General features: G+C 50.9%; 10 protein-coding genes across 10 annotated transcripts; 7 read left to right on the top strand and 3 right to left on the bottom strand.

The window, feature by feature from the left end:
* Positions 1-97: 97 nt before the first annotated feature.
* Positions 98-1,323, top strand: BO94DRAFT_554384 (peptidylprolyl isomerase; the record flags this gene model as incomplete). The annotated part of the gene is made up of 7 exons (XM_025613709.1): positions 98-205; positions 287-364; positions 428-444; positions 508-641; positions 669-813; positions 873-1,036; positions 1,124-1,323. The coding sequence occupies 7 exons, from the start codon at positions 98-100 to the stop codon at positions 1,321-1,323; spliced, it is 846 nt and encodes a 281-aa protein (XP_025470407.1).
* A 1,778-nt stretch (positions 1,324-3,101) lies between these two features.
* Positions 3,102-5,636, top strand: BO94DRAFT_348137 (DEAD/DEAH box helicase). The gene is made up of 2 exons (XM_025607089.1): positions 3,102-3,555; positions 3,626-5,636. The coding sequence occupies exons 1-2, from the start codon at positions 3,335-3,337 to the stop codon at positions 5,484-5,486; spliced, it is 2,082 nt and encodes a 693-aa protein (XP_025470406.1). The 5' UTR covers positions 3,102-3,334; the 3' UTR covers positions 5,487-5,636.
* On the top strand, positions 5,637-6,411 carry BO94DRAFT_348117 (uncharacterized protein). The gene has a single exon (XM_025607088.1). The coding sequence runs from the start codon at positions 5,787-5,789 to the stop codon at positions 6,273-6,275; it is 489 nt and encodes a 162-aa protein (XP_025470405.1). The 5' UTR covers positions 5,637-5,786; the 3' UTR covers positions 6,276-6,411.
* A 635-nt stretch (positions 6,412-7,046) lies between these two features.
* BO94DRAFT_532573 (putative INO80 chromatin remodeling complex (Ies1)) lies at positions 7,047-10,412 on the top strand. The gene is made up of 5 exons (XM_025611144.1): positions 7,047-7,806; positions 7,880-8,419; positions 8,479-8,532; positions 8,588-8,635; positions 8,693-10,412. Exons 1-5 carry the CDS (start codon positions 7,383-7,385, stop codon positions 10,078-10,080), a joined length of 2,454 nt encoding a protein of 817 aa, XP_025470404.1. The 5' UTR covers positions 7,047-7,382; the 3' UTR covers positions 10,081-10,412.
* A 173-nt stretch (positions 10,413-10,585) lies between these two features.
* Positions 10,586-12,497, bottom strand: BO94DRAFT_615056 (uncharacterized protein; the record flags this gene model as incomplete). Its single annotated transcript, XM_025616752.1, has 2 exons — positions 10,586-11,620; positions 11,670-12,497. 2 exons carry the CDS (start codon positions 12,495-12,497, stop codon positions 10,586-10,588), a joined length of 1,863 nt encoding a protein of 620 aa, XP_025470403.1.
* Positions 12,498-13,052: 555 nt separating this feature from the next.
* BO94DRAFT_511383 (cytochrome P450) lies at positions 13,053-14,686 on the top strand (the record flags this gene model as incomplete). The annotated part of the gene is made up of 4 exons (XM_025609766.1): positions 13,053-13,814; positions 13,871-14,179; positions 14,235-14,401; positions 14,476-14,686. The coding sequence occupies 4 exons, from the start codon at positions 13,053-13,055 to the stop codon at positions 14,633-14,635; spliced, it is 1,398 nt and encodes a 465-aa protein (XP_025470402.1). The 3' UTR covers positions 14,636-14,686.
* A 282-nt stretch (positions 14,687-14,968) lies between these two features.
* Positions 14,969-16,925, bottom strand: BO94DRAFT_511380 (MDR family MFS transporter). Its single transcript, XM_025609765.1, has 5 exons — positions 16,763-16,925; positions 16,628-16,707; positions 16,321-16,570; positions 16,194-16,269; positions 14,969-16,127 (listed from the first exon to the last, which is right to left on the bottom strand). The coding sequence occupies exons 1-5, from the start codon at positions 16,861-16,863 to the stop codon at positions 15,072-15,074; spliced, it is 1,563 nt and encodes a 520-aa protein (XP_025470401.1). The 5' UTR covers positions 16,864-16,925; the 3' UTR covers positions 14,969-15,071.
* A 485-nt stretch (positions 16,926-17,410) lies between these two features.
* On the top strand, positions 17,411-18,954 carry BO94DRAFT_615050 (cytochrome P450; the record flags this gene model as incomplete). Its single annotated transcript, XM_025616751.1, has 3 exons — positions 17,411-17,552; positions 17,685-18,500; positions 18,551-18,954. The coding sequence occupies 3 exons, from the start codon at positions 17,411-17,413 to the stop codon at positions 18,952-18,954; spliced, it is 1,362 nt and encodes a 453-aa protein (XP_025470400.1).
* A 234-nt stretch (positions 18,955-19,188) lies between these two features.
* BO94DRAFT_622010 (Zn(II)2Cys6 transcription factor domain-containing protein) lies at positions 19,189-20,762 on the bottom strand. The gene is made up of 3 exons (XM_025617039.1): positions 20,387-20,762; positions 20,051-20,321; positions 19,189-19,998 (listed from the first exon to the last, which is right to left on the bottom strand). The coding sequence occupies exons 1-3, from the start codon at positions 20,510-20,512 to the stop codon at positions 19,328-19,330; spliced, it is 1,068 nt and encodes a 355-aa protein (XP_025470399.1). The 5' UTR covers positions 20,513-20,762; the 3' UTR covers positions 19,189-19,327.
* A 2,018-nt stretch (positions 20,763-22,780) lies between these two features.
* Positions 22,781-24,326, top strand: BO94DRAFT_348061 (INSIG family protein). Its single transcript, XM_025607087.1, has 2 exons — positions 22,781-23,899; positions 23,964-24,326. The coding sequence occupies exons 1-2, from the start codon at positions 23,219-23,221 to the stop codon at positions 24,315-24,317; spliced, it is 1,035 nt and encodes a 344-aa protein (XP_025470398.1). The 5' UTR covers positions 22,781-23,218; the 3' UTR covers positions 24,318-24,326.
* The last annotated feature ends 1,809 nt before the right edge of the window (positions 24,327-26,135 follow it).

Below are 26,135 nucleotides of genomic sequence, written 5' to 3'. Positions count from 1 at the left end.
GCCTCGATCCGCGCAAACGATTGCTCCTTGAGTCTCCTGCGCTCTCAAACAAGCAATTGAAAAGAAGTCTCCTACGCTGGAGTCACCCTGAGCAACCATGAACTTCAGAAACCTTTTCTTGTCTTTCTTCTTCGTTCTGGCGGTTGGGCTTGCTCTTGTCCACGCCGAAGAAGCTCAGCCCCGGGGCCCCAAGATCACTAGTAAGGCATGTATAGCTGTGATCTTCGGCGCTTTAATCAATCCGTGTCACTTTTCGAGCATTGCCTACTAACTACGCCCTGTACAGGTTTACTTTGATATTGAACACGGAGACAAGCCCCTGGGCAGAGTCGTGCTTGGGTTGTACGGCAAGACTGTTCCCAAGGTAGGTGGCCGCCGTACTTATATCTTTGGTACATATACTGATTAATGCGTTACGGTTGCTTAGACTGCTGAGAACTTCCGGTATGATCTCGAGGATCTAGCTTGCTAAATCTTCTGTAACCTGCTGACATTGATCGCTTCTAGTGCTCTCGCTACTGGGGAGCAGGGCTTTGGCTATGAAGGATCTACTTTCCACCGTGTCATCAAGGACTTCATGATCCAGGGCGGTGACTTCACCCGTGGCGATGGTCAGTATTCACACCAGTCGGAATATTTGTGTTCATCCTGACCGTTCGCGCAAAAAGGCACCGGCGGAAAGTCGATCTACGGCGAGAAGTTCGCAGACGAGAACTTCAAGCTGAGGCACACACGCAAGGGGCTCCTGAGCATGGCTAATGCCGGCAAGGACACCAACGGATCCCAGTTCTTCATCACCACCGTCCCTACCCCGTAAGTCTACCCCAATCAGTTTAGTGTTTTGACACCCAGCTCATTTGATCCCGTAACAGATGGCTTGATGGCCGCCACGTTGTCTTCGGCGAAGTGCTTGAGGGCTACGAGATTATCGCACAGATTGAGAATGTGCCCAAGGGTCGTGCTGACAGACCTGTGGAGACTGTCAAGATCGTCAAGAGTGGAGAACTGGAGTCGGAAGAGAAGGCCGAAGAGAAAGGTAGCAGCCACGAGGAGCTGTAGACCTGTTTCCTGTGGTCTCGGCCTGTTCCTCGATAAGAATGTGATGTGCTGATTACTCGTAAAGAATCGAGCTCTGAAGAATCGTCACAACCCTCAGCAATCCCTGATGTTCTTTCTCCAACCCCTCTGCCAATGACATCTGACAACACTCCCTATATCTTCCCGAAGTTTGCAGCGCTTGCCATTGTTGTTGGTCTCTTGGTGGTGCTGGTCCGAAGCAGCCTCAAGAGACAGCAGGAGAAGGCTGAGAGGAGCGTTGTTTGAAAACCTGATGAATTCGCGAGAGCAGATCCATAGTAGATTCTAATTCCAGGCTGCCAATCCCACTTTCTTAGTAAAAGCTCCATGGCTTCACATAGTGTTAATTACATAGTAACGTGTACACAGTATGTACATATCCTGCTGTGCTGTGTATCATATAATTGACGCACGATTCATGTCTGATCTGATCAGTCGTGGCGGGTGCCCATAGACAGTAGCAGTGAGATCATCTCTCGGTGGCAAGCCGAGAGGCTTGGCCTCCAATCGGGATAACGATGTACTTTTGTAGTGAGCTCCACTGGCAGACAGCGGCAAGGATTTGCCCATTATCTGTACTACCAAGTACTGCGGGCGCCTCTGGAGTACTACGGCAGAACGGGTCTCCTCCCCTACGGAGTACACTGTACTCCCAGAGGCATCTACCACTCTGTAGAGCGCCTTCAAGAATTGATTGAGACTTATACAGTACTACTACTTATATGCAGCTTCAGCTTGACATGGCCGATGCAACTTCAAAAATATACACTCCACTGGCCATAGGATGTTTACACAATAAATCTACTGAAAACGGTGACAGTACACAGTACGACCATACCATAGTACACACTGTTATGGACTGTGATCAACATATAGACATTCTAAACGGGGCTTACAGATGCACAATGATGCTGTGATCACGTCAATCTCGATGGAAAACTGTCTATGGAGAACAGTATCTGCTGGTACTAGAACATGATGTAAGGGGAATAGACGCATTGATTTGTATACCTTCTAGCTTGAGGCAGACCAGCTGGGTACAGAACTCGGGAGATGGGTTTGTTTCTTGGACATACTATGTTGATTGAGATCAAGTAGACAGTTGTACTCTGTAGATGCAGATGCAGATGCCGAAGTGGCGAGGAGGCACTTTGCTTGGAAGGGTAAGATCATGTGACCGTGACAGTATTTACGGCTAGTCGGCAGCCTGAGGCAAAGAACAGAGTTTTATTAGACCTCGTCAGATTGGCCCAAACGGGATCAACTGGTGAACAAGTCGCTGCTACTACTACCAAACATAGTATAGAATGTGGGATTTCCGCCATCAACCCTAGCACTGTGCAACTTCTCATCTTTCACAATCAATATGCTAAGTCTATTCCGTACAGTCGCATGGTGGTATGCAATTGATAATAGGAATTTTCAGAGGAAAAAATGCAATCAAACTTTTCATGGGTTAACAAGCTTTACCCTGTGGGCAGTGAAAAGGTAGGCAAGTTACGAAGTACAACAGGGCAAAGTCGACAAGGCCCAGCCCATCATCATCCGGCAACACAGCCAGACCACGCCGCCACTTTGTTTCGTTTAGCCTTTTTTTTTTTTTTTTTTTTTTTTACCCTTTTTTCCCTCCCTCGCTGGCTGGCTTGCCCTCCTGCTGCTTCCCTTCGCTTCTTTTTACACGCTGAACCTTTTTTTCTCACCCGGCCGTCCCCAATAATCCCATCGACGGGCTGCCAATAAGCAAGCATAACCTTCCCAGCGCGCAGGCCTGCCAACCACTGCCAGTGCATTATTTCCTCTAGGTAGTTTCGTAGTCATCCTCCTTCTTTGCCTCTCCTCCCCGTTCTCCGTCCCACAAACCTTCTCCCTCTTCCTACTTCTTCTCTTCCATCCTCTCTAAACCTCCCCTCCTAATCCAGTCTGGTTTCAATTTTTTCTCCAATATCTCCACATTATATCCTATTCTCTTCCCCTCCCCCCCTTTTTTTCTTCTTTCTTTCTACACCGTAATAGAGGATTAGATCTGGGAGATCGTTTTGTTCTTCTTTTAGTATCTCTCCCCAAGGTCTTTCTTTACCTGTTCCTCTTTTTCGCACTGTGTCACTCTTCTCTCCTATTCGATCCCCTCTGTATTGCCACTCGATAGAGACACGGGGACTTTTCACTTCACCACTTCTTTCCTTTTGTCGTGTACAGAAGAAAAGAATTTTTCAGTGTTCAACAGCCCACGATACGATATCCTGCACCACCCGCAAATATGGCCGACAGCTTGAAGATGGGAAACCTCTCCCTCAACGAGTCCCAACACGCTCCTGCCCCTGCTCCCTCGACGGGTCGCGCCGCTTACATCCCTCCTCATCTTCGCCAACGCCAGATGGGTGGAAACATGGACGGCGCCGCCCCTGTTCCCGGTCCTGCTGCTGCTGTCCCTGCTCCTGCTGCTCCTGCTGCTCCTGGCAACTCCTGGGGTGCTCCTAGGTATGTGATCTTTATCCCTGCCATATCTCTCCCATGTCACATGAAGTGGCTAACTGTCTTTGTTCTTCAGAGGCGGTCCCCGTGGTGGTAACTGGGCTAATGCTAACGCCCCTGATTTCAGCCCTCGCGGTCCCAATGGTAACACAACCTGGAGCCCTCAAGAAGCTCAACGTCGACCCTTTGACCCAAATGCTTACGGAAACCCAGGTCACGGAGGTTCCGGAGGCTCCTACGGAGGTGGAGGTGGTGGTTCTGCCCGAGGCTCTGGAGACGGCCAGTGGCGTGACGGCAAGCATATCCCCGGTCCCGCCAATGCCCGCCTCGAGCGCGAACTGTTCGGTGTTCCCAACGATCCCACCAAGCAGAACACCGGTATCAACTTCGCCAACTACGACGACATCCCTGTGGAAGCCTCTGGTCAGGATGTGCCCGAGCCGGTTAACGCTTTCACCAACCCCCCCTTGGATGATCACCTTATCGAGAACATCCGTCTTGCCCACTACCAGACCCCCACACCCGTGCAGAAGTACTCCATCCCCATCGTTATGAACGGTCGCGATTTGATGGCTTGCGCCCAAACCGGTTCCGGAAAGACTGGCGGTTTCTTGTTCCCTATCTTGTCTCAGGCTTACCAGAACGGTCCTTCCGCTGCTCCTGCCCAGGCCTCCGGCCAATTCGGTTACGGTCGTCAGCGCAAGGCGTACCCGACTTCCCTCATCCTGGCCCCGACCCGTGAGCTTGTCTCCCAGATCTTTGATGAAGCCCGCAAGTTCGCCTATCGTTCCTGGGTCCGCCCTTGCGTTGTGTACGGTGGTGCCGATATCGGTTCTCAGCTCCGTCAGATTGAGCGCGGCTGCGACTTGTTGGTTGCTACTCCCGGTCGTCTTGTTGATCTTATTGAACGTGGTCGTATCTCTCTGGTCAACATCAAGTACTTGATTCTTGACGAGGCTGATCGCATGTTGGACATGGGTTTCGAGCCCCAGATTCGCCGCATTGTGGAGGGCGAGGACATGCCCCACGTGAACGACCGCCAGACACTCATGTTTTCCGCCACTTTCCCCCGGGACATCCAGATGCTGGCTCGCGACTTCTTGAAGGATTACGTTTTCCTGTCGGTCGGCCGTGTGGGTTCTACTTCCGAGAACATCACCCAGAAGGTTGAGTATGTCGAAGACCACGACAAGCGCTCCGTCCTTTTGGATATCCTTCACACCCACGGCACTACCGGTCTGACTCTCATCTTCGTCGAGACCAAGCGTATGGCCGACTCCCTTTCGGACTTCCTGCTCAACCAGCGTTTCCCCGCCACCGCCATTCACGGTGACCGTACCCAGCGTGAGCGTGAGCGTGCTCTTGAGATGTTCCGTTCCGGCCGCTGCCCCATCCTTGTTGCCACGGCTGTTGCTGCTCGTGGTCTCGATATTCCCAATGTCACTCACGTTATCAACTACGACCTGCCTACTGACATTGACGACTATGTTCACCGGATTGGTCGTACCGGTCGTGCCGGTAACACTGGTATTGCCACTGCTTTCTTCAACCGTGGCAACCGCGGTGTCGTTCGCGATCTGATTGACCTTCTGAAGGAGGCTCACCAGGAGGTCCCCTCTTTCCTTGAGAGCATTGCTCGCGAGGGTAGCGGCTATGGCGGTCGTGGTGGCCGCGGCGGCCGTGGCCGTGGTGCTAATGCCACCCGCGACATGCGTCGTGTGGGCGGCGGCATGGGCGGCGCTCCTTCCTTTGGCGGCGGCAGCAGCTACGGTGCCCCCGGTGGCAGCTATGGCGGTAGCGGCGGTGGTGGCAGCTACGGCGGCCCGCCCTCTTATGGCGGCAGCGGCGGTGGCTACGGCGGCGGCGGCGGCAGCTACGGTGGTGGTGGTAGCTACGGCAACCCATCCGGCCCTACCGGACCTTCCTCCTGGTGGTAAATCGCCCGCTAGGACCTAAGAGGTTGTGGTCTCTGACGAGGCCGTCGGGTTTGATTGGCTCCTTTTTCTTCATTTGCCTCTCCTTTGACGGATACGATCAGAACGAGCCCTGAGTTTTCCTTTTTCCTTTATTCCTATTGTTTCTCAGGACCGGCTTTGTCATGACCGCCACGACGTTTACTTAGATACGCTCTAAGGATCTCTTTTTCCTTTGCTTTCTTCTCTATGTGCAGGTGTTTTTTCTGCTGAGCATTTTGCCAATGTCGTCTATTTATTGCCTTGTTTTAGACATGGGTTTCGATGTGGTCCGTTCTCCTTATCTCGCTGCTCCTGGTTATACCCGTTTATAATCGAGAGCATTCGGGTCGGCATTGCATGGATATCATAGAATGCGTTGTCTTTCTCCTGCGACCGCTTCATCAGATACCCTTTTTGTTCTCAGGCGGCCATGCGGAGATCCGCTTGAACGACGCGTGCCGAGCGAGGGTGCCGGCTTTCCGTGTTCAGAAAAGTGCTTTTTATGATTTTTCCCTGCTTGGTGCCAGGCAGCTGCATCGACCGTGTCTCGCGAATAGATCTCTTACAGTTTCGGTTTCTCATGGCGGGGTTTCTCTTATTCCGTTTTCTTCTTCCGTCCGTTTTTGTTTCGTGCTTTGCTCGAGAACATGCTTTCTTCTCCGGGCTGTGTCACTATTCTTCGGCTGGGGATGGTTTGTCTGGGCCAAGCATTGGCACCGTGCGGAAGAGGCATCAAGGAACGGTGGTGCACAAAAATGGGAATGCGGGTGATAGAGATGGGATTCTTCTTTGCATTGTGTATGGCGTTGGCTTGAGCTGCTGTGTCCACAAAAATATTCTCTGCACTGGGGTCCGTGGAGGCTGACATCGAATGGGATCTTCTTTTTCTGGTTCATATCTCGGATCCGTGGAGGATGGGAAGCTGCTTTGCTGGCGCTGTTTGTGGGTGTCATCGTCTCTTGTCAGTAGCAGTTTGGGCTCAACGAAAAATGCCGAAGACGGCCCTGCTTATGGAGACAACGAGTCTCAAAGAAGGGAGCTAGCTATTCTCTGTTCGACTCAAAAGTTTGAAGCTCGTTTATGTGTAACTGAACTAATGATGTGCACCGGAGGCTACCACCTGCTTGTCTGGAACGTAGTTCTGTAGAACTGACTCCTGTAGAACTGGTTGGCCAATGCCTAGAACCACGTCCAGTCTCCACAAAATGCTGTTGTATATCCTGTCGCATTCACAACTATCTAGATGCTTTGAATCTAGATTGGCCAGTGCAGACTCGGTGACTGGCGATGGTGAAATCTAGCTGTTGGTCCTTCACGGTACGAACAGGTCAAATTGGCCAGTTGCATCCTGGGCGAAGCCTGTAATACTGAATGAAGGTATTTTTATTTTATTTAGTAGTCCTTACCTCCCAAATTATGCGGAGAGGGCCGGAACTGTATTACATGACATGATACATCGGGGCCCGGAATGGTGCTAGTTATAGTTAGTTATAAGGCTAACTTAGTCACTCCCGCCCACGATCGGAGATCAAAGCCAAGGGAGTGAGAGGAGAAAGTCACGGATCATCCAGGATCACGTTCCCTGCCACCTCCCAATTTCTTCCATTTCCCTTCATCTTCCACCCGCATCAATCTTCCCCAGCTCTCTTTTCTCATCCCTCCTTTGCTTTTCCCGTCCCCTCAACGGCCACGCCTCCGCCTGTTCATCCATTGAACCGTCCCTAAGCTATCGATTCCATCAGCCATCTCCTTCTCCTTTCGCGACTTCCGCTCCCAGGGCACGCGAACAACGAACACCCACGTCGCCATCTGGGAGGCTCCAGGCTACCGCATCATTACAGAGAGACGTTGGGACCTAAAAATCGCGCGACACCCGAGATGGCCGAAGTTGAAAGTGCCGCCGCAGACGAGTCGTTTGCGCAATCCGAGCCTCAGGATGAGCAGCAAACTCACAACATGACAGTCGGTATCAGACGCCAGGCGAATGGCACTATTGGCTCGGTCTACTCGGGAAACAAGATTCGGCATCTCAAGAAAGAAGATGGCATTCCGTTATGGCGCAAGGACATTCAGTATCAGTTCCTCAAGCTCGTCTTCGAGGATCAAACCAAGGTCTTCACTCGTTGGCCGGATGGAGAGAAGAATCTAGACTTCGCGGACATCTACATCGATGCTATGGCGAGGAGTAGCAAGACGAGCAAGATCCTGAAGGATAAACTTCAGAATGATAAGCAGGCAGCCATCAGCATGGCTATGGTTTGTTTGCTGGTCAACTTTGGAAGGATGAATACCACCCTCAATTGTATGTCCTCCTTCCATCTCTAGCTTGTCTATCTACCCTACCTTTACTGCTTCACCAACTAATGATCGTTCAGTCTTCCCTGAGATGCGTGCCCAGCTGCGAACCTATCACTCAATTCCTTCGCTACAGGCCCACCAAGACCCGAATGCCTACAAGCAACTGCAAGACGCCCCCCGTCTTAAATCGATCCTCAAGGGTGCATCAGAGGATGTGGACCAGCCAAATACTCTGGAGAGAATCAAGCGTCATGCAATTCCCCGCACAAACCCCGTCAACCTGATCTTCGTTCTAGCACAATATGCCCCTAAGGTATCTGAAATGCACTTCTTCCCTCCTCGCGACTTCTTCGACCTTGTTATGCGAGGCACATTGAGCAGTCAAAGTCGTGCAAAGGCCTTCCTCTGGTTGATGTGGTGGTATCTAGAGAGTGACTTTAGCCCTGAAGCTGCACTCAATAATCCGTTCGGCCCTGGTCTGGATGGTGAAGGAACCGGTGGCTTGCCCATCAAGGTGCCTCAGTTTGAAAGCCTTACCGAAGAACAGGCAAATGAAGAGAATGTTGATACTCAGTCTGAGATTGAATATGGAGAAGCTAAACGCCTGGAACGTAAACGTCAGTTGCTTACATCTTTTCCTGGATCTGCTTGCGCAATTATTAACACCGACCCACAGGCATCTTGGAGGAGGATGAACCTCTTCCCAGAGTGACTAAACGCTCCAAGAAAGGTATCTGTCCTTGCCCCAGTGCATCATGCCACATTTGACTGACATTTTGCGGTAGGCCTGCCAGACTTTGGCTTTGAAGAGGACGGTTCAGGAGATATTTCGGGCAAGTTCATCATATCAAGAACCCAGGCTTTTCAGGCAACTAATAAGTTCCGTCTAGGCCGGGGTGATGGTCGCGGCTCTACTATGTCAACCCCATTACATCCCTCATCCAAGCGCTACCCGCAGGATGATGATGATGATTATCAGACTCCTGGACAGTCTGCCCGGTCTCGGTATAAGAGACCTAAGCGAGAATCTTCTCTCAACCGTTCTGTTGGTCAGCAGCGTCTCATCTTAAAAACCAAGATGGAAAACACACCTGACGCTGCTTCTCCAGCTCCTCCAGGCTCTGGTCATCCAATCTTAAACCGGTTCGTCGCAGAACCCTCCTTACCACAGCAATCCTCCGCTCGTCGCCCACGCCCCCTTACACAGCACCAATTGGCCGTGGAGCAGAATCGGCGACAGCGAATTGAATATCTTCTAGCCAAGCGGAAGGGCGAAGCATATCGTGTTCTACGTGCGAAGCGAGAGAGCGAAATTCCAATTGTCCGTCACGGTCGTCTACTATCAACTCTGCCCGATGACTACGATACGGACGATGAGGAAAACTCATGGGGGAAAGGTGGGCTCATTCCAAAGCCGGACGAAGAAGAGGACTTCGGTGAATGCGCCAGCTACTACCTTTCTGTCATCCGCAAGGCTTCCAGGCGCTTGGATCGATGGGATTATGACGATGCCAATGGTCCGAAGCGTGACCGTAAGAAGGAAAGGGAACAGCGCCAGAAGGCAAGGCAGATCAGATTGGCCATGGAAAACTCCGCAGATCTTGGTGGGCGCGCCCCATCTTCGGCCCGTAGCAGAGCCCGCGCTGCACGCAATGCCAAGCGCAAGCTTGCCGGGGCGGCTTCTGGTACAGCGGCGGAGCTCAAGGAACAAGGCGCGTCGACGTCGTCTCGTGCTAAATCCAACCGAAACCGTGCGCAACGCGATGCTGAGGGTGCAGAGACGGCCACTCATGGTGTCACCAAGGATGGTCTTGACGTGCCATCCCGAGACCAGGAACTTTCGCCGATGCCTGGCTCGGCCCAGCTGGGTGATGAAGACGGAGACCTCGAAGCCGAGGAAGGACTCGATGATATTGACCGGGAAATCTTGGGCGAAGGAAGTGGAGAGGAAGAGGTTGGTCCGACCCGGAAAGCTCGTACCTCTCACCCAGTCGAAGTTGGCTACGAGGACAGCTTTATCGGCGAGGGAGGTGATCCAGACGAGGAGGCCGAGCCGCTGTCCTCTGATGAGAATGACGAGGAAGCTGATGATGATGACCTTGAAGAAGGAGAAGGGGACGTCGACGGAGATGACAACTCCTCCACCTTGGAAGGCGGAAACGGCTATGCTGCCAGCGATATCTCGTCTGTCGCTGGGGATGCCGCTGAGCCAGCAGCTGAAGCTGGAGGCGAGACAACCCGCCGAGCAGAGGTGAAAGATGAGACCATGGAAGATTAGAGAGCCATAGTATTGATGTCTGTTTTCATGTTGGTGTGATTACTCCTTCGGCTGCATCCATTTCTTATGTGTGCCTTTCATATGACTAATTTGCCCTATCTATCTTGACTTTGCCTTTTTGATGCCTCCCTCATTTCTTCGTTCCTATCTTGCTCTCTTGCTCTGTTTTATTGCTCCCGGCACACACATCCAGGATAGCTCGATAATAAACTTATGCTATGTTATCGCTGCAATTACTCAGACAATGTTCCATCTCGGTGGGATGTCTAGTCGGAAGACCAAGATGGGAAAGGATAATCTCACTTCCTCTCGCCCATGCCACGGTCATTTGTCGCAATCATCCGCAAGATAATACTCAATTCTAGATTGACCAGCACCGTAGATTCTACTTGACTCCTTGCGTTTGAATCACCATAATGGCATGAGTTGAGATAAGCTCGAAAGTGAATCTGTACATGTAGGACATCACCCGCACTGACTCCATCATCGCTTCGCCTGCTGGAAATCAGAGGGACCTACGACGAATAAAGCTCGACATATCCTGAAGAACATAAATCTGCCCGTAAAGGTCTGTCACATCGCAGAACATCCGAACAAGATGCATGCGTCTCTCACTCAATCGAATCGCTTCAGCGTCCGGACCATTGAGCATTTCCTTAATTAACCGTTCCAAGGCATCATTTAAGCACTTGCGCTCATACTGAGCCAGATTGAAAAGCACCGCCTGCTTTGTACCATCGTCCGTCCCACTGAACTCGGGAAAGTGAATCGAATTCAAGTTACCCTCATCAAGGTCACGCACCCAAGACCCGATGTCGTTATACATGCGGCACATGACCGCAAGGTGACGGCATGCTGCGGCAGCAAGGTACTTGGAGGTTGTACTGGGAAAGCAGTCATTATTAGTACTCGGTGTCAGAGTGGCTCCAATCACGCAGGCCAGGAAGGCGAAACACATCGGTGCAGCGATATGATCAGCAGAGGTGGTGTAGACCCAACGGAAATAGGCGCTGCTGGCAGAAGTAAGCGTTTTCGTCTGCTTGAGTTCAATTTCGAACTGTGAGTTATCCTCCACCTGCTTTGCATGCGCGAGAAGATATACCCTGAGCTCCTGTTCGAGCGTTTTGCGGTCATTAGGGCTGGCAGATTGAAAGACCGGGTTCTCAAGGATGGAGCGAACGCAACGAGTTAATGTATGGATATGGTCCCCATACTTCGAGTGTTCCATATGATCTCCATTGACGTCGGTGCAATATCCCACGCCATCTGACTGGCTAGACGCCTTCGCTGTCACGGTTCCAACTAGATGGCGAAGGCCCTCTATGTGATACTTGAAAGCAGGTCTGGCTACAGACTCCATGAAATCGTCAATATGATAGGTCCTGAAGGATAACACCATCATCTCATACAAGAGCGATGCAGCTGCATATGTCCGCGTCCGGTTGTTGCAGCTTGTCCAGGTAAATGGGATAATCATTGCATAGGTTCCGCTGTGAGCAGCTTGCCGGCTCGGAGCAAGGTGGACAGGACCTACAAGCGTCTGTTAGCTCTTTGCTAGAGAGTATCAGATGCACCAGCAATCTACTCACCCAGGTATACTCAAAGTTGGTCGTGGGGAAAACACCGGGGACGCCGCCACTGCCCTGGCCGACGGACCCTTTGATGGCGTATCGCAGGTACGCCTCAGCCTCATCGTCCCACGTCGAGGTGTTCATCAGGTACGCTGCAGTGGATGAAGGAGATGCAAACATGGAGCCCAGCACCTTGTGGTGGACCAGTCTATCAAAATCGATCTTCCCAATCAAGGCTTCGAGGGAGTGGGTGACTGTCATCAGCCTCTTGTCGTACACTAGGCTAGGCTCAAACCGGGACATTTTGGCTTTGTGTATGTCAAGCAACGTCGCCTTGCCGTCAAATTCAAAGGCCAATGAGGCGTCCTCTTTCTCGAGAAGATCTAGAATGGCTGGCACGATCATCTCAAAGCCGACATAGTTAATGGTCATCACGTCCCACGCTGCCAATCGATCACGCAGCGTGGCAATTGCGCGGGTGATGCGAGAGTCCAAATCATCTGTGTCACCCAGTAATTGAAGAGGCTGTCTCCTGTGTCGCAGCAATGCAAGCAAGGCAGCTGCCGTACTTAGGACACCATCAATCTGGGATCCTGAACAGCTGGGCCAGCTCCCATCATCCGCCTGGGTGCTGAGTATGTATCGGAAGCTCTCGGGGAAAAGCCATTGCCTTTCTCCCTTCAAGGGCTTGGTGACGAGAGCCACCCGCGCCGTGTCGTATACTGTGCAGGTCAAGGTACCAAACCCGTACGTCGCGTCGGTGTCGCTTACCACTTTCTGGATCAATGACCTCGCATTGCTGATCAACTGGGTATTGCCGTCGAGGTTGGGATTTCTCAAGTTCATCGTGAAAAGTCAAATGAAGATCTTGCTGGAAGAGCTCGCTTGTGAATCTAGACTGCGGCATCTCGATCAACAAATAAGCCTTTTATATGGTTGATCCACGAAGATAAGCACCAACTTCGCCTCGCGAGTCCTATATTGCGGAAAATGGGGTGCCTGCAGATAGCCTGGTTGTGTTTCTAATGGACAACAGTGGTGATCCCTGGAATCGGGAGTTCCATATTGAGCAAAGTCCGAGGGGTTCGAAACAGAACCGATCGACATCAATCACGGTGTTTCCCAAATTGGACGCGGTCGGAACAGTTATTCACTTTTGATATACGCCCTGGGTTTCGAGTGCTTTTCCGCCGGCCACCTTCCGCCGCTCTGCTCATCGCCATGGGGTACATGGAACTGGCTTCACTAATCGCTGAACATGTTGGACATTCTCATTGTCTCGGAAGTTGGGGAAGCTTCGTAATGGGCGTGTCCGCCATGGTTAGCAAAGAAGGGACCCCTTTGATCAGGTCACCTCGGTACTGACCCTTCACTTTCCAGGCTGCGGTCTACGTCTTCATGATGATCCTCTACAATATATTTTTACACCCTTTACGGTGTTTCCCGGGACCAGTCTTATTTCAAGCGACCGGGCTCATGAAAGCAGGCCATATGGTTTCGGGGAATCTGCAATTCAAGGTCAAGTTGTTCCACGATCAGTACGGCCCAGTGGTTCGGATTGCCCCGAACGAGTTGAGCTTCATCGAGCCCCAGGCGTGGAAAGACAATTACGGACATCGGACCGGAGGGGAGCTACCCAAGCATTATAGCCTTTATCGTCTAGATCAGTCTGCGCCGTGTAACATCATCTCAGCTGACCAAGAACAACACAGCATCCTTCGACGTCTGCTGTCTCATGGTTTCTCTGAGCGTTCTATGCAGGCGCAGATGCCTATCATCGGTGGTTACGTCGATCTTTTGATGCAAAGACTCCGAGGGAATGCAGCCGATGGAACAACGGTTGTGGACCTGAATAGTTGGTTCAACTGGGTCACATTTGACATTATCGGCAACCTTTCGTTTGGATCCGACTTCAAGAATTTGGGTGGTGCAGACTGGCACCCGTGGGTCAGAATGAGCGCGAAGCATAACAAATTGAGTGCCATACTGGCGTCACTGAGAGGCATCGGACTTGGGGTGCTCGTGAGGTGGTTTGTTTATAGTGGGTTACTTCCAACGCAAACATATCTAAACTATATTGAGCAACAGGTTCGCCGGCGGATAGACGCCGGTGACCAACGGCCAGACTTCATTGAGGGTCTGGTACAAAGGAAAAACGACTTGGTACGTTCATGCTTCATGCATATATGTGAATACCGTGGGAATAATAAGATGTTTAGTCCGCACATGAAATAGCAGCCAACGCTGAGGCCCTTATAGGGGCCGGATCAGAATCAACAGCAACTCTGCTATCTGGGGTGGTATTTTCCCTACTGACGCATCCCAAATGCCTGCAAAAGGTGATAGAAGAGGTGCGGTCCCAGTTCAGGAATGAGCAAGAGATCACCTTGACCTCGGTCCAGCGCCTTGATTATATGCTTGCGTGCCTGAACGAGACCTTTCGCTACTATCCCCCTGTTACAAACGGCATGCCCAGGTGCACCCCTAAAGGGGGAGCGGTGATCTGCGGGCGCCACGTCCCGGAGGATGTGAGTTCTGTGGACCTGCATCCCCGCATTCCCATCACTAAAGGAGCTTGTATAGACAGTGGTAGCTATTTGGCAATGGGCCATCTGCCATGATCCTGGCCTTTGGACGGATCCAGACGGGTTTCATCCCGAGAGGTTTCTCGGCCATCCTAAGTTTGCCGATGATCGGCTCGATGCCCTGCAGCCATTCAGTGTTGGTGCAAGGAATTGCATTGGCAGAAAGTAAGTCTTGATCAAACCTCCTAGTCCATACCCGCCAGGTTTAGATCAAAATTGACAATCACGGATATTATTAGCCTTACTTACGCCGAGATCCGTTTGATTCTCGCTCGCCTTGTCTACAATTTTGACCTCGAATTGTGCGAAACCAGCAAGGATTGGATCGGTGTCCAAAAGGCGTACCTCGTCTGGGATCCGCCCAGTTTGAATGTCCGTTTGGTGCCTGCTGTCCGATGATATTAGATTGAAAACTGTAGGCTCCACCACGACAGTGGATTTCTATTTACCAGAAACCGAAACCCTAGTGCGTGATATAGTATTAGTTGTCCTTATCTACTCGCTGTCCTAGTCAATCAAAACCTCCCGCAAATTGGATGATTAGGTGCATTATTTGGGAAGGAACGTCATATCTGCCTTGTAGTTCTGAATCAAGGATGCAAGATGTGAAATTTCACTATGCATTTCTGTTATTATTCTACATGACTGGGCTTCGGCTTCTCCTGGTCTGTGTCTCTAGGATTGCACACTGGCGCGGTATAGCCGTCGTGTCCCGCCTGAACATGATGATGACACCCCCTCAACCCTACCATGGCCACTGCCACCACCATCACCTTGGTTTGAATTCGAGGTACAGAAACATCTGCAGATAAGCAGATAGGCTTTCGTTTAACGCTTAAGCAGCAATGCCGGTCTCAACCTTCTTGCCCTTGACGCTCCTCCATTCCACACACATACTGCCAATCAAAGACAACGCGGCAAGAGCTGTACCCACAACAAATGTGCGGGTCAGCCCATCACTATATGCAGAGATGACAGCAGATAGATACTGGCGGGGGACGTAGCCAGCCAGATTGGACGCGCCGCCATCCAACACCAGCGACGGGTCCAAACCGGGGGCTTTTGCCGCAAGGTCCTGTGTCAATCGGCTCGAAAAGACGGACTGTGCCACACTGATAAAGAGCGATCCCCCAATTGTTTGGGCAAAGGACAGGATGGCTGTGGCAGTTGGCACGTCTTCCATCCCGACTACTGTTTGAACAGCTACAATGGGCTGCTGCCATCCAACCCCGATGCCCACGCCCACGAGAACTTGGTAGCCAATCCAGGCTGCGCTGGTAATACCTGGATTAAACAGTGTCAATAGTCCGCCACCAACAGATGTGAGGATGGTGCCCAGAATCATAAATGGGGCGTATTGACCGATGGCAGCGACGGCCACCCCCGCCAACGTCGTCCCCACGATGTTGCCAATGAGCATGGGTAAGGTCCGCTTTCCTGATTCAATGGCACTAACACCCTGTACGGCTTGAAACCAGATTGGTACATAGTACACGAAGATAAAGAATCCTGCGCCAAGGGTAAATTCGTAGATGGCACATGACCAGATGGTGCGCAATCTGAACAAGCGGGGCGGGACAGTGGCATTGTCTTGGGCTCGCCATTGGATGGCGAGGAATGCAAGAAGCAGGACGCCAAAGAGGACAAACAGGGCGATGATAGTACCGCTATTCCACTCGTAAGTGATACCCCCCCACTGAAGGGCCAGAAGCACGCAAACGACGGCAGGCATGAAGACCATGGTCCCAAGCGGGTCAAAGCGCTTGATGGAAGCAAAGAATGTCTGGCCAGTCGGAGCATCTGACTGGGCCGGGCTATCGAAGAAGAAGGCAACAACTAAGAAGGTAACTGCGCCAATGGGAAGGTTGATGTAAAAACACCAGCGCCATGACTGCCGAGCCGTCAGCAGATTTCTCAGGTCTGCATACGGAATACCAAGAAGAGATATAGAACCTACAAGTTTGTCCGTGAATAGTCCTCCGAGAGGGGGTCCAGCAATAGCAGCAATGCCATACGTGCCGCCCGTCATAGCACTGGTTGGTGGTCAAAGGAAATTGTTTCTCCGTGCATGCAGGTCCACTCACGTAAACAAGGGACGTCTCTCAAGTGGCACACTATGCGCCAGGATGAGGAGTGCACCGGAAAGCAGACCAGCATTGCCGCAGCCAGCAATGGCACGCCCAAGGATCAGGGCAAGGGAGTTGGGTGCCGCGCCGCAAATGGCACTGCCGACCTCAAACACAAGTAGTGCGGTAAGAAAGACCCATTTGACACCGAGACAGGTGTAAATCTTTCCCATAAGTAGTTGTGAGGAAGCAGCGGTCAGGAGATAAGCTGAAACCCGCGTGAATTGGTCAATGGTGGATCAGCAGCAGGGTGAAGCAAACATACCGCTTCCATACCAGCCCACATCCTCTAGACTGTGAAATTCGGTGGTAATGGAGGGGATCGCCGTGGCAATGATAGAAAAGCTGGATAGAAGAGAATCAGCCAAATTGATCGATCGACAGGCCTGTAGAGCCCTACTCAAGGGAAATGAGGAAGATGGTTAAGCAGATGCCCACGGTCAGAAGGCCCAATCTCCATCCTCTGGGGTATTCATCGGAATGGCTAGTTAATGACCCCATGGTAGCAGACTGTCGGGATGGAACTGGGAGCCCGAAGTCTAGTTGATTGACGGTTGAGAGATTGCTGGGCTCTCTCAGTTCCGGGGGAGGCTGATTTCTGGAGGCTGATTTATATTCCTCCGCGCGACGCGTGAATAAAGAGAAGGCAACAAGGACCGAACAGGCAGCAAAAACAACACGCGTCGCAGGCCAGGATGCATTGGGTAGCCCTACTCCGATTGGCTTTGTTGGTCTTGGAGTCAGGGATTCAGGGATTCAGGGCTCGGCGGTCCTTCCTGTCGGACTTTCCTAAATAGTCGACTGTGTAACAGTAACACGGCCTCGGCTTCAGAGGCTTTAATGATGGAGAAGTAAGCAAGGTCTCAAGCTCACTATAGGCGAGAGGTTCGGTGCGAAGTTATGCTGCAATTCCAACATCAGCGAGACATTGATTATGGTTCTACACGAGATCTCTGCACGCGCCGTCGACCTGATCGACCCATCCCGTCAGGGCCAGGTCATCCTGTTGGGTCTTCTAACAGGTTTGTTGGCCACATTAATCTGTATCATGGTAGAACTTTGGAGTTGGGCTCTTGGCAACGCTCCGTCAACCGTGGGATACAGGTCCTTTTTCGAGCCCAGGTGGCTCCTTGGGTTCCGCTTCACGCGTGGCGGCCAGGAGATGCTCCGCCAGGGATACCAGCAGGCATGTTGCTGAGTGTGAGAAGACAGGTAGCCGAGATGCTGACAAGTGCGAAGCTCAAAATTTCAATGTTCAAAGTGCGCTGTAACGACACCGATATCCTTGTCCTCCCTCACAAATACGTCGATGAGCTTCGCAGCCTGCCGGAGGAGAAGGCAAGCTCCCCCCAAGGCACTTTTCAATAAGGGTCTCGGCAGCTATACGGGTCTAAGCATCATTCTGGAGAGCCGGCTACACATCCAGGTTATACAACAAAGGTTGACACCGACCTTGGCCACGGTTATGGGCGAAGTCAAAGACGAACTTGAGTATGCATTCCACAGCGGAGACCTCCCCGACTGTCTAGATACATGGGTCTCGGTTGATATACATACAACCCTTGCTCGACTAATTAGTCTCCTTTCTTCTCGTGTCTTTGGAGGGACTGAGCTTTCTCGTGATGAAGAATGGCTTTCGACTAGCACCCAATATCCAAAGAACGCATTTGCTACTGCTATGGCACTGCGCATGGTACCCGTGGTTCTCCGCCCATTTATCGCTGTTTTGCTCCCTCATTATTGGCATACGCAATCTAACCTAGCCTCTGCAAAACGCATCATCGGGGCCATTGTGAGGCGGCGCCGAACTGCCGGCGCCGAGCATGAAGGCGCGTATAAAAAACCTAACGACCTTCTCCAGTGGATGATGGATGCAGCAGACGAAAGAGACGGCCGTCCAGATAAGCTGGGTCACAGGCTGCTTTTCGTCAGCGACGCGTCAATCATGACCACAAGCCTCCTAATCACTCACTGCATCTACGATCTCTGTGCACATCCTCAATACCTGGTGCCATTGAGGGAAGAAATCCTCGCCGTACTCCGAGAGGGGGGAGATTTCCAGAAAACGATGCTTCACAAGATGCGCAAGTTAGATAGTTGCTTGAAAGAGTCGCAGCGTCTGAATCCACCGTTCTTGAGTAAGTACTACTATTCAGCAGAAGGAGGCATCTGACCGACCTATACACAGTGACCTTCGACCGAATCCTCCGCGAACCGATTACTCTTTCTGATGGAAAACGACTTCCGGTTGGAGCCCATGTGGCAATTGCAACGGATGCAATGCTGCACGATGCTCACTACCTCCCCTCCGGTGGTGCTGACCCTGACTCCTTCGACCCATTTAGATATGCGAGGGCCCGCGAAGACCCTGGCAAGCCTGAGAATGCCCAGCGATACCAATTGGCGACTACTGAGGTGACCAGCCTACCTTTTGGCCACGGTAAACACGCTTGTCCTGGACGATTCTTTGCGAGCAGTCAGGCAAAACTTGTCCTCTGTCACCTTCTTCTCAGATACGATTTCTGCCTTCCGGAAGGCAAGACACGCCCCAAAAATTTGCTTTTTTTCGGAGAATGTCGTACCAGACCCTAGTGCAAAGGTATTGATGCGCCAGAGAAACTGGGACAGTAGGGATATGGCGGCCCTAGCCTTGGTTTTCTAAGAGGACAAGAGCTAGTGAGTATCGACGTTGCATTCGCTTGGAAGTTTGTCTTGCCTCTAGGCGATAACTTCTGATTGTGCCGAAGGGGCCCCGCCAATACTCTAGATAGCCGCACAACTGAGATGATTTAATTGTGTAAGCATAGTAGATGTCAATTGAATATGGAGATTTTTAGTTGTCCTCTATTGATGCTTGTCTATGATTTTCTTTCTTGTTGTCTGGTCCCTTCTTATCCTGGTTGAAAACGACATTTTCACGCGATGCATACAAGGCCGTTCAATCGTCTTGCCAGAGAGCCTTATTTTAAAATTGTTCCATATCCTTTACCTTGTCTTTCAAGTCCCCAACTTTGATCTTGTGAGCCGGCCAATCTTGATCGCGGACCATGCTTTCAAGCCGGGTCATTAATGCTTTTAGCATCGCTACCCGGGACTTGAACAAGCTTTTCAGAACCAGGCGCTCATCCTCTTCGTCAAGCTGTCGCATCGCAAACGTTGATTTATGATGACAACTCGTATGATGATCATTCTCTCCCTGCTGTACCTCAAACATGCAATCCGTGTGTCCCAGGCGAGAATCGCGGAAAACAAACTCCAGGGCACTGGATGTCTTACTGAGAATGGACAGAAGCAGCATGACATAAGGAGACTGTATCTCACAATGCTGACACTCGAATAGTATCTTACTGTTGACCAAGTTTCGCTTTTGGTGCTGCAGCATATCGAGCGCGTCGCGGCACCGTTTCTTGTTGATCCACAGGAGATCGACCTCGAGAGCTTCGTGAATCCTAACAGCTCTTGTAAAGCAAAGGCAGACATGCTCGGCTATAGTTGACACTTCCATCGGGGTCTGGGTGTGGTAGTTCACAAGATGATTTAAGTCCAAATCAGTCGTCTGGGTCCGCGGTTCGAGTGCGGGCTGCTGCTCGAAATCGAAACATGGACTTATACCACTCGACAAGTCCGCATCCAAGTCTGTTGCACAAGTGAGCGGTCATTCTCATATATGAAAAGGGCATTTGCTAACCGCCGCGAGAAGGCATAGCTGCGCTGAGCCCAAATATGGGAAACCCGTCAACACAGCCAAGTGTATCAAAGCTGAGAGACACGACTTCGCTATCATGAGTCTGGACCTCGCTCTCTGTCTCAACAACAGCATTTCCCTCGGTTGGGAATGTTTCTGAGGGTCCGGTATGGCTTTTGTTGTGGCTGACTCCCTCTCGAAAACTCAGGTAATTGCATTGAAGATTCTTCGTCAAGCAGCGCTGGCAGCCTTGTGGCTCGCCGGAACATTTCAGCTTTTCGAGCTATTAGCAGCTGGAAAGTAGGACATGTAGACATACAGGTGCAGTGTCTCCCGCACCTTGCTTTTTCGGCAATTTGCACAGGCAGCATTAAATTTGCTTTTCGGCTTGGCGAAAGGGGGAGTTGTCAGTTCTGAAGCGTAGGATTCCATCGTGTTCTTGGATCGTCTTAGCGTGCAAAACATTTGATCACTGTTTAGTCCAGTCCTACTTTAGTAAGGCAGGGTGTCCGGGAACACAGTACTGATGAGTAATGTTGAGAATATAAGTTAGCAGGAGTCCGTCCCCAAGTATTGCAGGCGAGTTGGGAGCCATCTACCGAAAATTTGCCATGTCTATGGCTTATGAGACCCCGCCCACCTCAGGGGCAAGGCCATACCACGGCTGAAGTTGGGGGTATGTTTTTATTTGCACTTACTTCTGCCCAGGCACCACGGACCTAGTGCATATGCCTTTTCGGTTGACTTTGGAATCAAGGTCGAGTAGCGGAGGTCATAGGGAAAGGTACCTGCTTGATCTAGAACGTTGATATCGTTAGCGCCGACTCGCTTTGCATGGCCCATTTGTTTGATACCAACCTCACTGTGCTGTGACCTATCAGGCTGGCATACGTCTAACCACCGAGTAGGGCCGAAAGAGCCTCGCGACGTGAAAATTTCAGTTTGGACTGAGGGCCTAACGGTGAACGTCAGCGATTTTGGTCAAGCTGGCTGCCTTGCTTTGCGTGCGTATACTCCCTGTTTGAAGCACGAGGTGCCTGCCAAGGCAAATACATTGACCAGGTTGAACTTATCTAAAGGAACGTGGGCACCAGTACTAAGGTGGAGACTGGAATGATATCAGATAGATAACTGAGTGGTATACTAAAGGGTGGTGGTCACACCGATCCTTCCATACAGCCGAGATAAAAGGCAAATGTTTGCTGCCCGGTGTCACGCATCAGAGGCTCCTGACGAACAACATATATGGACCCATCAAAACAACATACATAGAAAGTTGTCCTCTATAAGTCCCACAGCTTTCCACAGAAAGGTTGACATACGTAACAACTATTTCTGTTGCTCGAGCACCCATGTAACAGACTGTCCCGCTCTTACTAGTAGCTAGCTTCTAAACTGATGATAGGTCATGACCACTCCTAAGCACAGTAATAAGTCGCTGCCAACCTTGGTCAGGAGAGGCCGGTCCAGTGAAAGAAGCCCTCCAATCGAGTCTAAATTTGTCTACCCAGACGAGCGCAGCGTCTTTGGAACTCAATGCGAGCCAATCCACTAACGCTTAATCGGGAGTGCTTCTGGTATGTTCTCCCCATTTCATTCAACTGACTGTACCCAGTATTAAGCTTCGTTCAAAGGCGCCATCGTCCATCATCCAGGCCTCCCCAATATAGTACTCCCTTCTGATGATCGGCTTAGTTATTCCACTTTGATACGTACTAGGGCTGTCGCATATGCCTAATATGTAAGGCAACAGGAGTGGCCATTAACCAGACACGACAACACGGGTTCCAAGACAAGCGGGTGTACCAATTTCGAAACTCTATCTTTTGCTCCCGATCCTGAATTATCTAGGCTGACTTCGATAAGGGCGCAGGATAGCCATAGCATCGAAGTTGCAGCATGTGTCTATAACGAGGCGTCGAAAATCGAACGCCTTTTGCTTCGTTATATATCCATTGATGAAGGTGTGACGATCCTGGACGAAGTGGCCATGTTCAGCCGCAGCACGACATCCTGCGTGGATACCGTGGGTAGTGGAAGATTACACTGATGCACGTCTCAACCAACTGCACAGAGTTGTTCTTCAAGGGCGCCGACATAAGCATGCAGGATGGATGGGGAAACTCGGCAAAATCGTCTTTGATGGCTGTTAAAACCACAGTAACATGTGTACACGTTGATGAGTAAGAGGTTGTGGTATGGTCGCTATTTCTGGAGGTAGGCTGGCTTCTGTGTGCCATAGGTCATCAGGCATATCACTCTCGATTTTCTCCGAAACAGTGTTCATCATGTGCCAGAAATGCAAGGGCGCCAGGAGACCATCAGTTCAGGTCAGTGTTCTCAGTTCTGGTCCCCTTGCCCACTTTGTATCCTGTGCAAGTGAGGGCATCAATGGCCTTGCGCGCTCTGTATATGCTGTGTAATAAAGAAGGCGCATATGCAGCAGCCAGCTGACTCTCATTGTCATGATCGGTTGGGATTTAGGAAGCTTTGGCAGGCAGGTTGTGGCGGCGGCTGGAGTTGACGGAGCTAAGACATTTGCATGTGATCGCCGATTACTGGTTACGGGTTACGAGTACGGCTTCCCCCAACATTCTTCCAGCCTTTCTCGCTTCCTCACGGTTTCCAGTTGATTCGGGTCTCCGACTCAATAGGACTCTTCATTTTTATATATTCATACCTTATAGGGGGCGCATACCTTCTTACTGAATCCTTTCCCTTATTGACAGCCATTGTCAATTCCCTCGGTGGTCCTCATTCTTTCCCCTCAGGGCGCCTTCATTGCCGATCCGCCACAAATCTTGCACCCCCAGTTACTGCCAGTAGTGCTCCACTAGGCCGCTGGAACGAACAGATCTGCCTCCAGCCTCTCCGTTATTATTATTTGGCCGTCTGTGTGCTTGCAGCTCCGGCACGCTCTGGCCTTTCTTTTCTCCTTTTGTCTTTCCCCACCTCGGGCACGCTTCTCTCACACGGACAGGACAATTGTTCGAAAGGAGTCGACCTACCGATATTTAACCGCGGGTGGGCTGACGGCTAACCTTGCTGGAGCCGGTGGATCATCATATCTGGTGACAGTGTTGAATAGAAGGAGATTTTCCACCTGCCTCACATCTCTCGTCGCACCTCTCATAGCTCCCCCTCATATCCGATTGCAGTAGTCTGCCTGTCATGTCTGACGAGCCTACGATCCTTCGCCCACGTCCGCGACGTGTGTTCGACCTCACGCCCGAAGAGCCCTCTACCCCTGCGGAACCCGCCAACCCAGACCTGCTGACGCCCAGAGATGGTGGTTCTACCAGTGTGAGCCGCAATGCCTCGATTATGAACTTGACCTCCTCGACGCTGTATGGTATCTACTCTCCCACGGCGTTCGAAAGCCCTCGGGACGACTCTAGCCCCTGGGGGACAGAAGCCCACACACCCCAGCCAGGAAGCCCGAGAATCCAGCCGGAAGCTCCAGCACCAGGCAAACTCCAGAGGACGCGCTCACGCCTCAGCCACGGTCTGTTTCGTGGCGTTATCCTTCCGCAGGCATTGAAGAGCGCTTTTTTGTTTGGCTTTGGCATCGTTTACGGGGTCATCACAATTCATCTGCATGAGAATCACTGGATTACCCCGGTGAAATTGGAAAATACTCACTATTACGGATCATGGCAGTACCTCGCCTTTTGGGGTGTAGCCGGCGTCGCTTTGGGAAATGTCCTTCCTTGGTTCGACCAGTTCTCGGGCGAAATCATTGATAACCCCAAGACGAGCAGGTCCAGCGACCAGGAGGCTGCGGATCGTACTGTATCGTGGGTTGCAGTGGTTCGCAGCGTTGGCGCATTTGTGGGCATCGCATTTGCCATGGTAAGCAAATTATCAGCAGTCAAGATTCTTTTATTCCATACTAAGCCTGCTTTGTGTTCTACAGCGCCGGCTTCCCTGGGAATCCACTACTCAAGCATCGGTGACTCTCGCACTCGTCAACCCGGTGCTATGGTACCTCATCGACCGTACTCGAACCGGATTTTTCTTGTCAACTGTGGTTGGATTGGCCGGGATGGGAGTTATATTGGGACTCAAGCCCGACTTGATACCATCTGCAGAGACCTCTGCTCCTTCAGCACCCATCTCAAACATCACCGGATGGGACTACGGACTTGCAGTTGAGATGTCGCAGGAAAGCATTGCAGTACGGACTTGGGTTGCCAGCGTCCTTTTCTGCGCATGCGTATGCTTTGGAAACATTGGCCGACAGCTTGCACCAGAGTCGCTGAAAAAATGACGCGACAACGGGCCTGCTCACTTCTTATTCCACCATTTTAATAGCATCGGGTACTTTGTATACCCCAGTACCCCTCCACTTCCTAATTCGGAAGTTTCTTCTCCTTCATGTACTCTCATTTTTGCATCGGGACCGACGAGTCTGTTGCTAGATAGACGATCCGCCATGCTTAAGATCATGGTGACGAGATGACGAAAGATTGACTACGAGCTTCGACCACGCGATCCATGTTCTAAAACTTTAAAGGAGTAGAGATTGTAGAGTCAATCATTGCAGTCCCTTCCACCGAACTCTTTGAGTTCAAGTCAGACACTGCACCCAAGATCGACACTCTGCTAGGCAGTTCCTCTCCATTCTGTATGACGATTTCCGTACTTCATCGGCTAATCAAACCCCGTAGGGAAAGAGTATCCTCGCAGGAACGCTTTTTGAAGAATGTTGTTATTTGCGTTGTTCATGTGAAGAAAAGAAAAAAAGAAAATGGAACGGACGCGGCGAAGCGAAGGTTTTGTAGTGGATTGTGCATGGCCTGTGCGTTTGTCATGTGACAACACGTGATGCATATCGGCTTCTGTACACTAATGATTAAGCGAGGAACGCATAAGTTGTACAGTAAAACACGGTTATAAGCAACACCCGATATAGGGAATCCTCCATTACAAGCAACTGGCCACCGTGTTCAAATTGCTACACCATACAAAATTGCTTCATCCTCCATTACTAGCAAATTGCTAAGATCCTGACCTTCCCCCATACAAAATTGCCTATATTGGATGCTCGGAATAGCTAATTTGAACGTCATTATTCAGGAATCATGCCAAAGCAGACCTCCAAACAAACGCGATGTTGCATTTCTAACAGCCAAAAAGCTGCTCTACGCACTCAACACCAGTTGAAGCCTCAGCTCACTAATATCGACCTTATCAAGTGGTTCGAAGCCACGTACAACCAGCGGATTACTCCCTCCTCCGTATCCCGTATCCTGTCTCCCCGATGTGATTATCTTGATGCTATTCCCGACCACCGATTGAATGATAAACGACGTCGAACAGAGTTGTGGCCAGAGCTAGAGGCAGCAGTTATTGACTGGCTTGAACGCGCGCAATCCTATATTACTATCTCACAAGAAGTCATACGCGAGAAAGCAAAGCAATACTGGCCGATTATCTATCCTGATAAGATGATGCCGTCATTCAGCAACGGTTGGCTTCGAGGCTTCCAATATAGGAAGAATATCAAGAATTTCAAGCAGTACGGAGAGGGCAGGGAGATAACACTGGGAAATGATGCTGAAGACCAGATGATCTTGATACGCAAAGCACTACGTGTTTACGCGCCTTGTGATATCTTCAACTGTGATAAGACTGGCTTATATTGGAGAATGCCTCCGGATCGTGGTCTTTCTACGCGTTCAATCCCTGGACGTAAGAAAGATAAGGCACGTATCAGTATACACTTCTGCTGCAATGCTGATGCCTCTGAGCGCCTTCCTTTATGGTTTATTGGTACAGCAAAGAAGCCTCGAGTCTTCCAAGCAGCAGGTATAAACCCAGAGAATCTAGGTTGCAAATGGCGAAGCAATCGAAAGAGTTGGATGACTACTGCAATCTTCAAAGAATGGCTTCTTTGGTTTGACCAGAGAATGGTTGGCCGGCAGGTTGCTTTATTATGTGATAACTTCTCATCTCATCTTGCTGCGTACGAAGAGGTTAAATCACAGTTATCAAATACTCTGATTATATGGCTGCCACCCAATTCAACATCACGATACCAGCCACTTGATCAAGGCATCATCCGGACCTGGAAGGCTTACTGGAA

Source organism: Aspergillus sclerotioniger (assembly GCF_003184525.1).
Source record: "Aspergillus sclerotioniger CBS 115572 chromosome Unknown BO94scaffold_6, whole genome shotgun sequence".
NCBI lineage: Eukaryota > Fungi > Ascomycota > Eurotiomycetes > Eurotiales > Aspergillaceae > Aspergillus > Aspergillus sclerotioniger.
The sequence above is the reverse complement of the archived record's forward strand: the minus strand, read 5'-3'. Positions and strand labels throughout refer to the sequence as shown.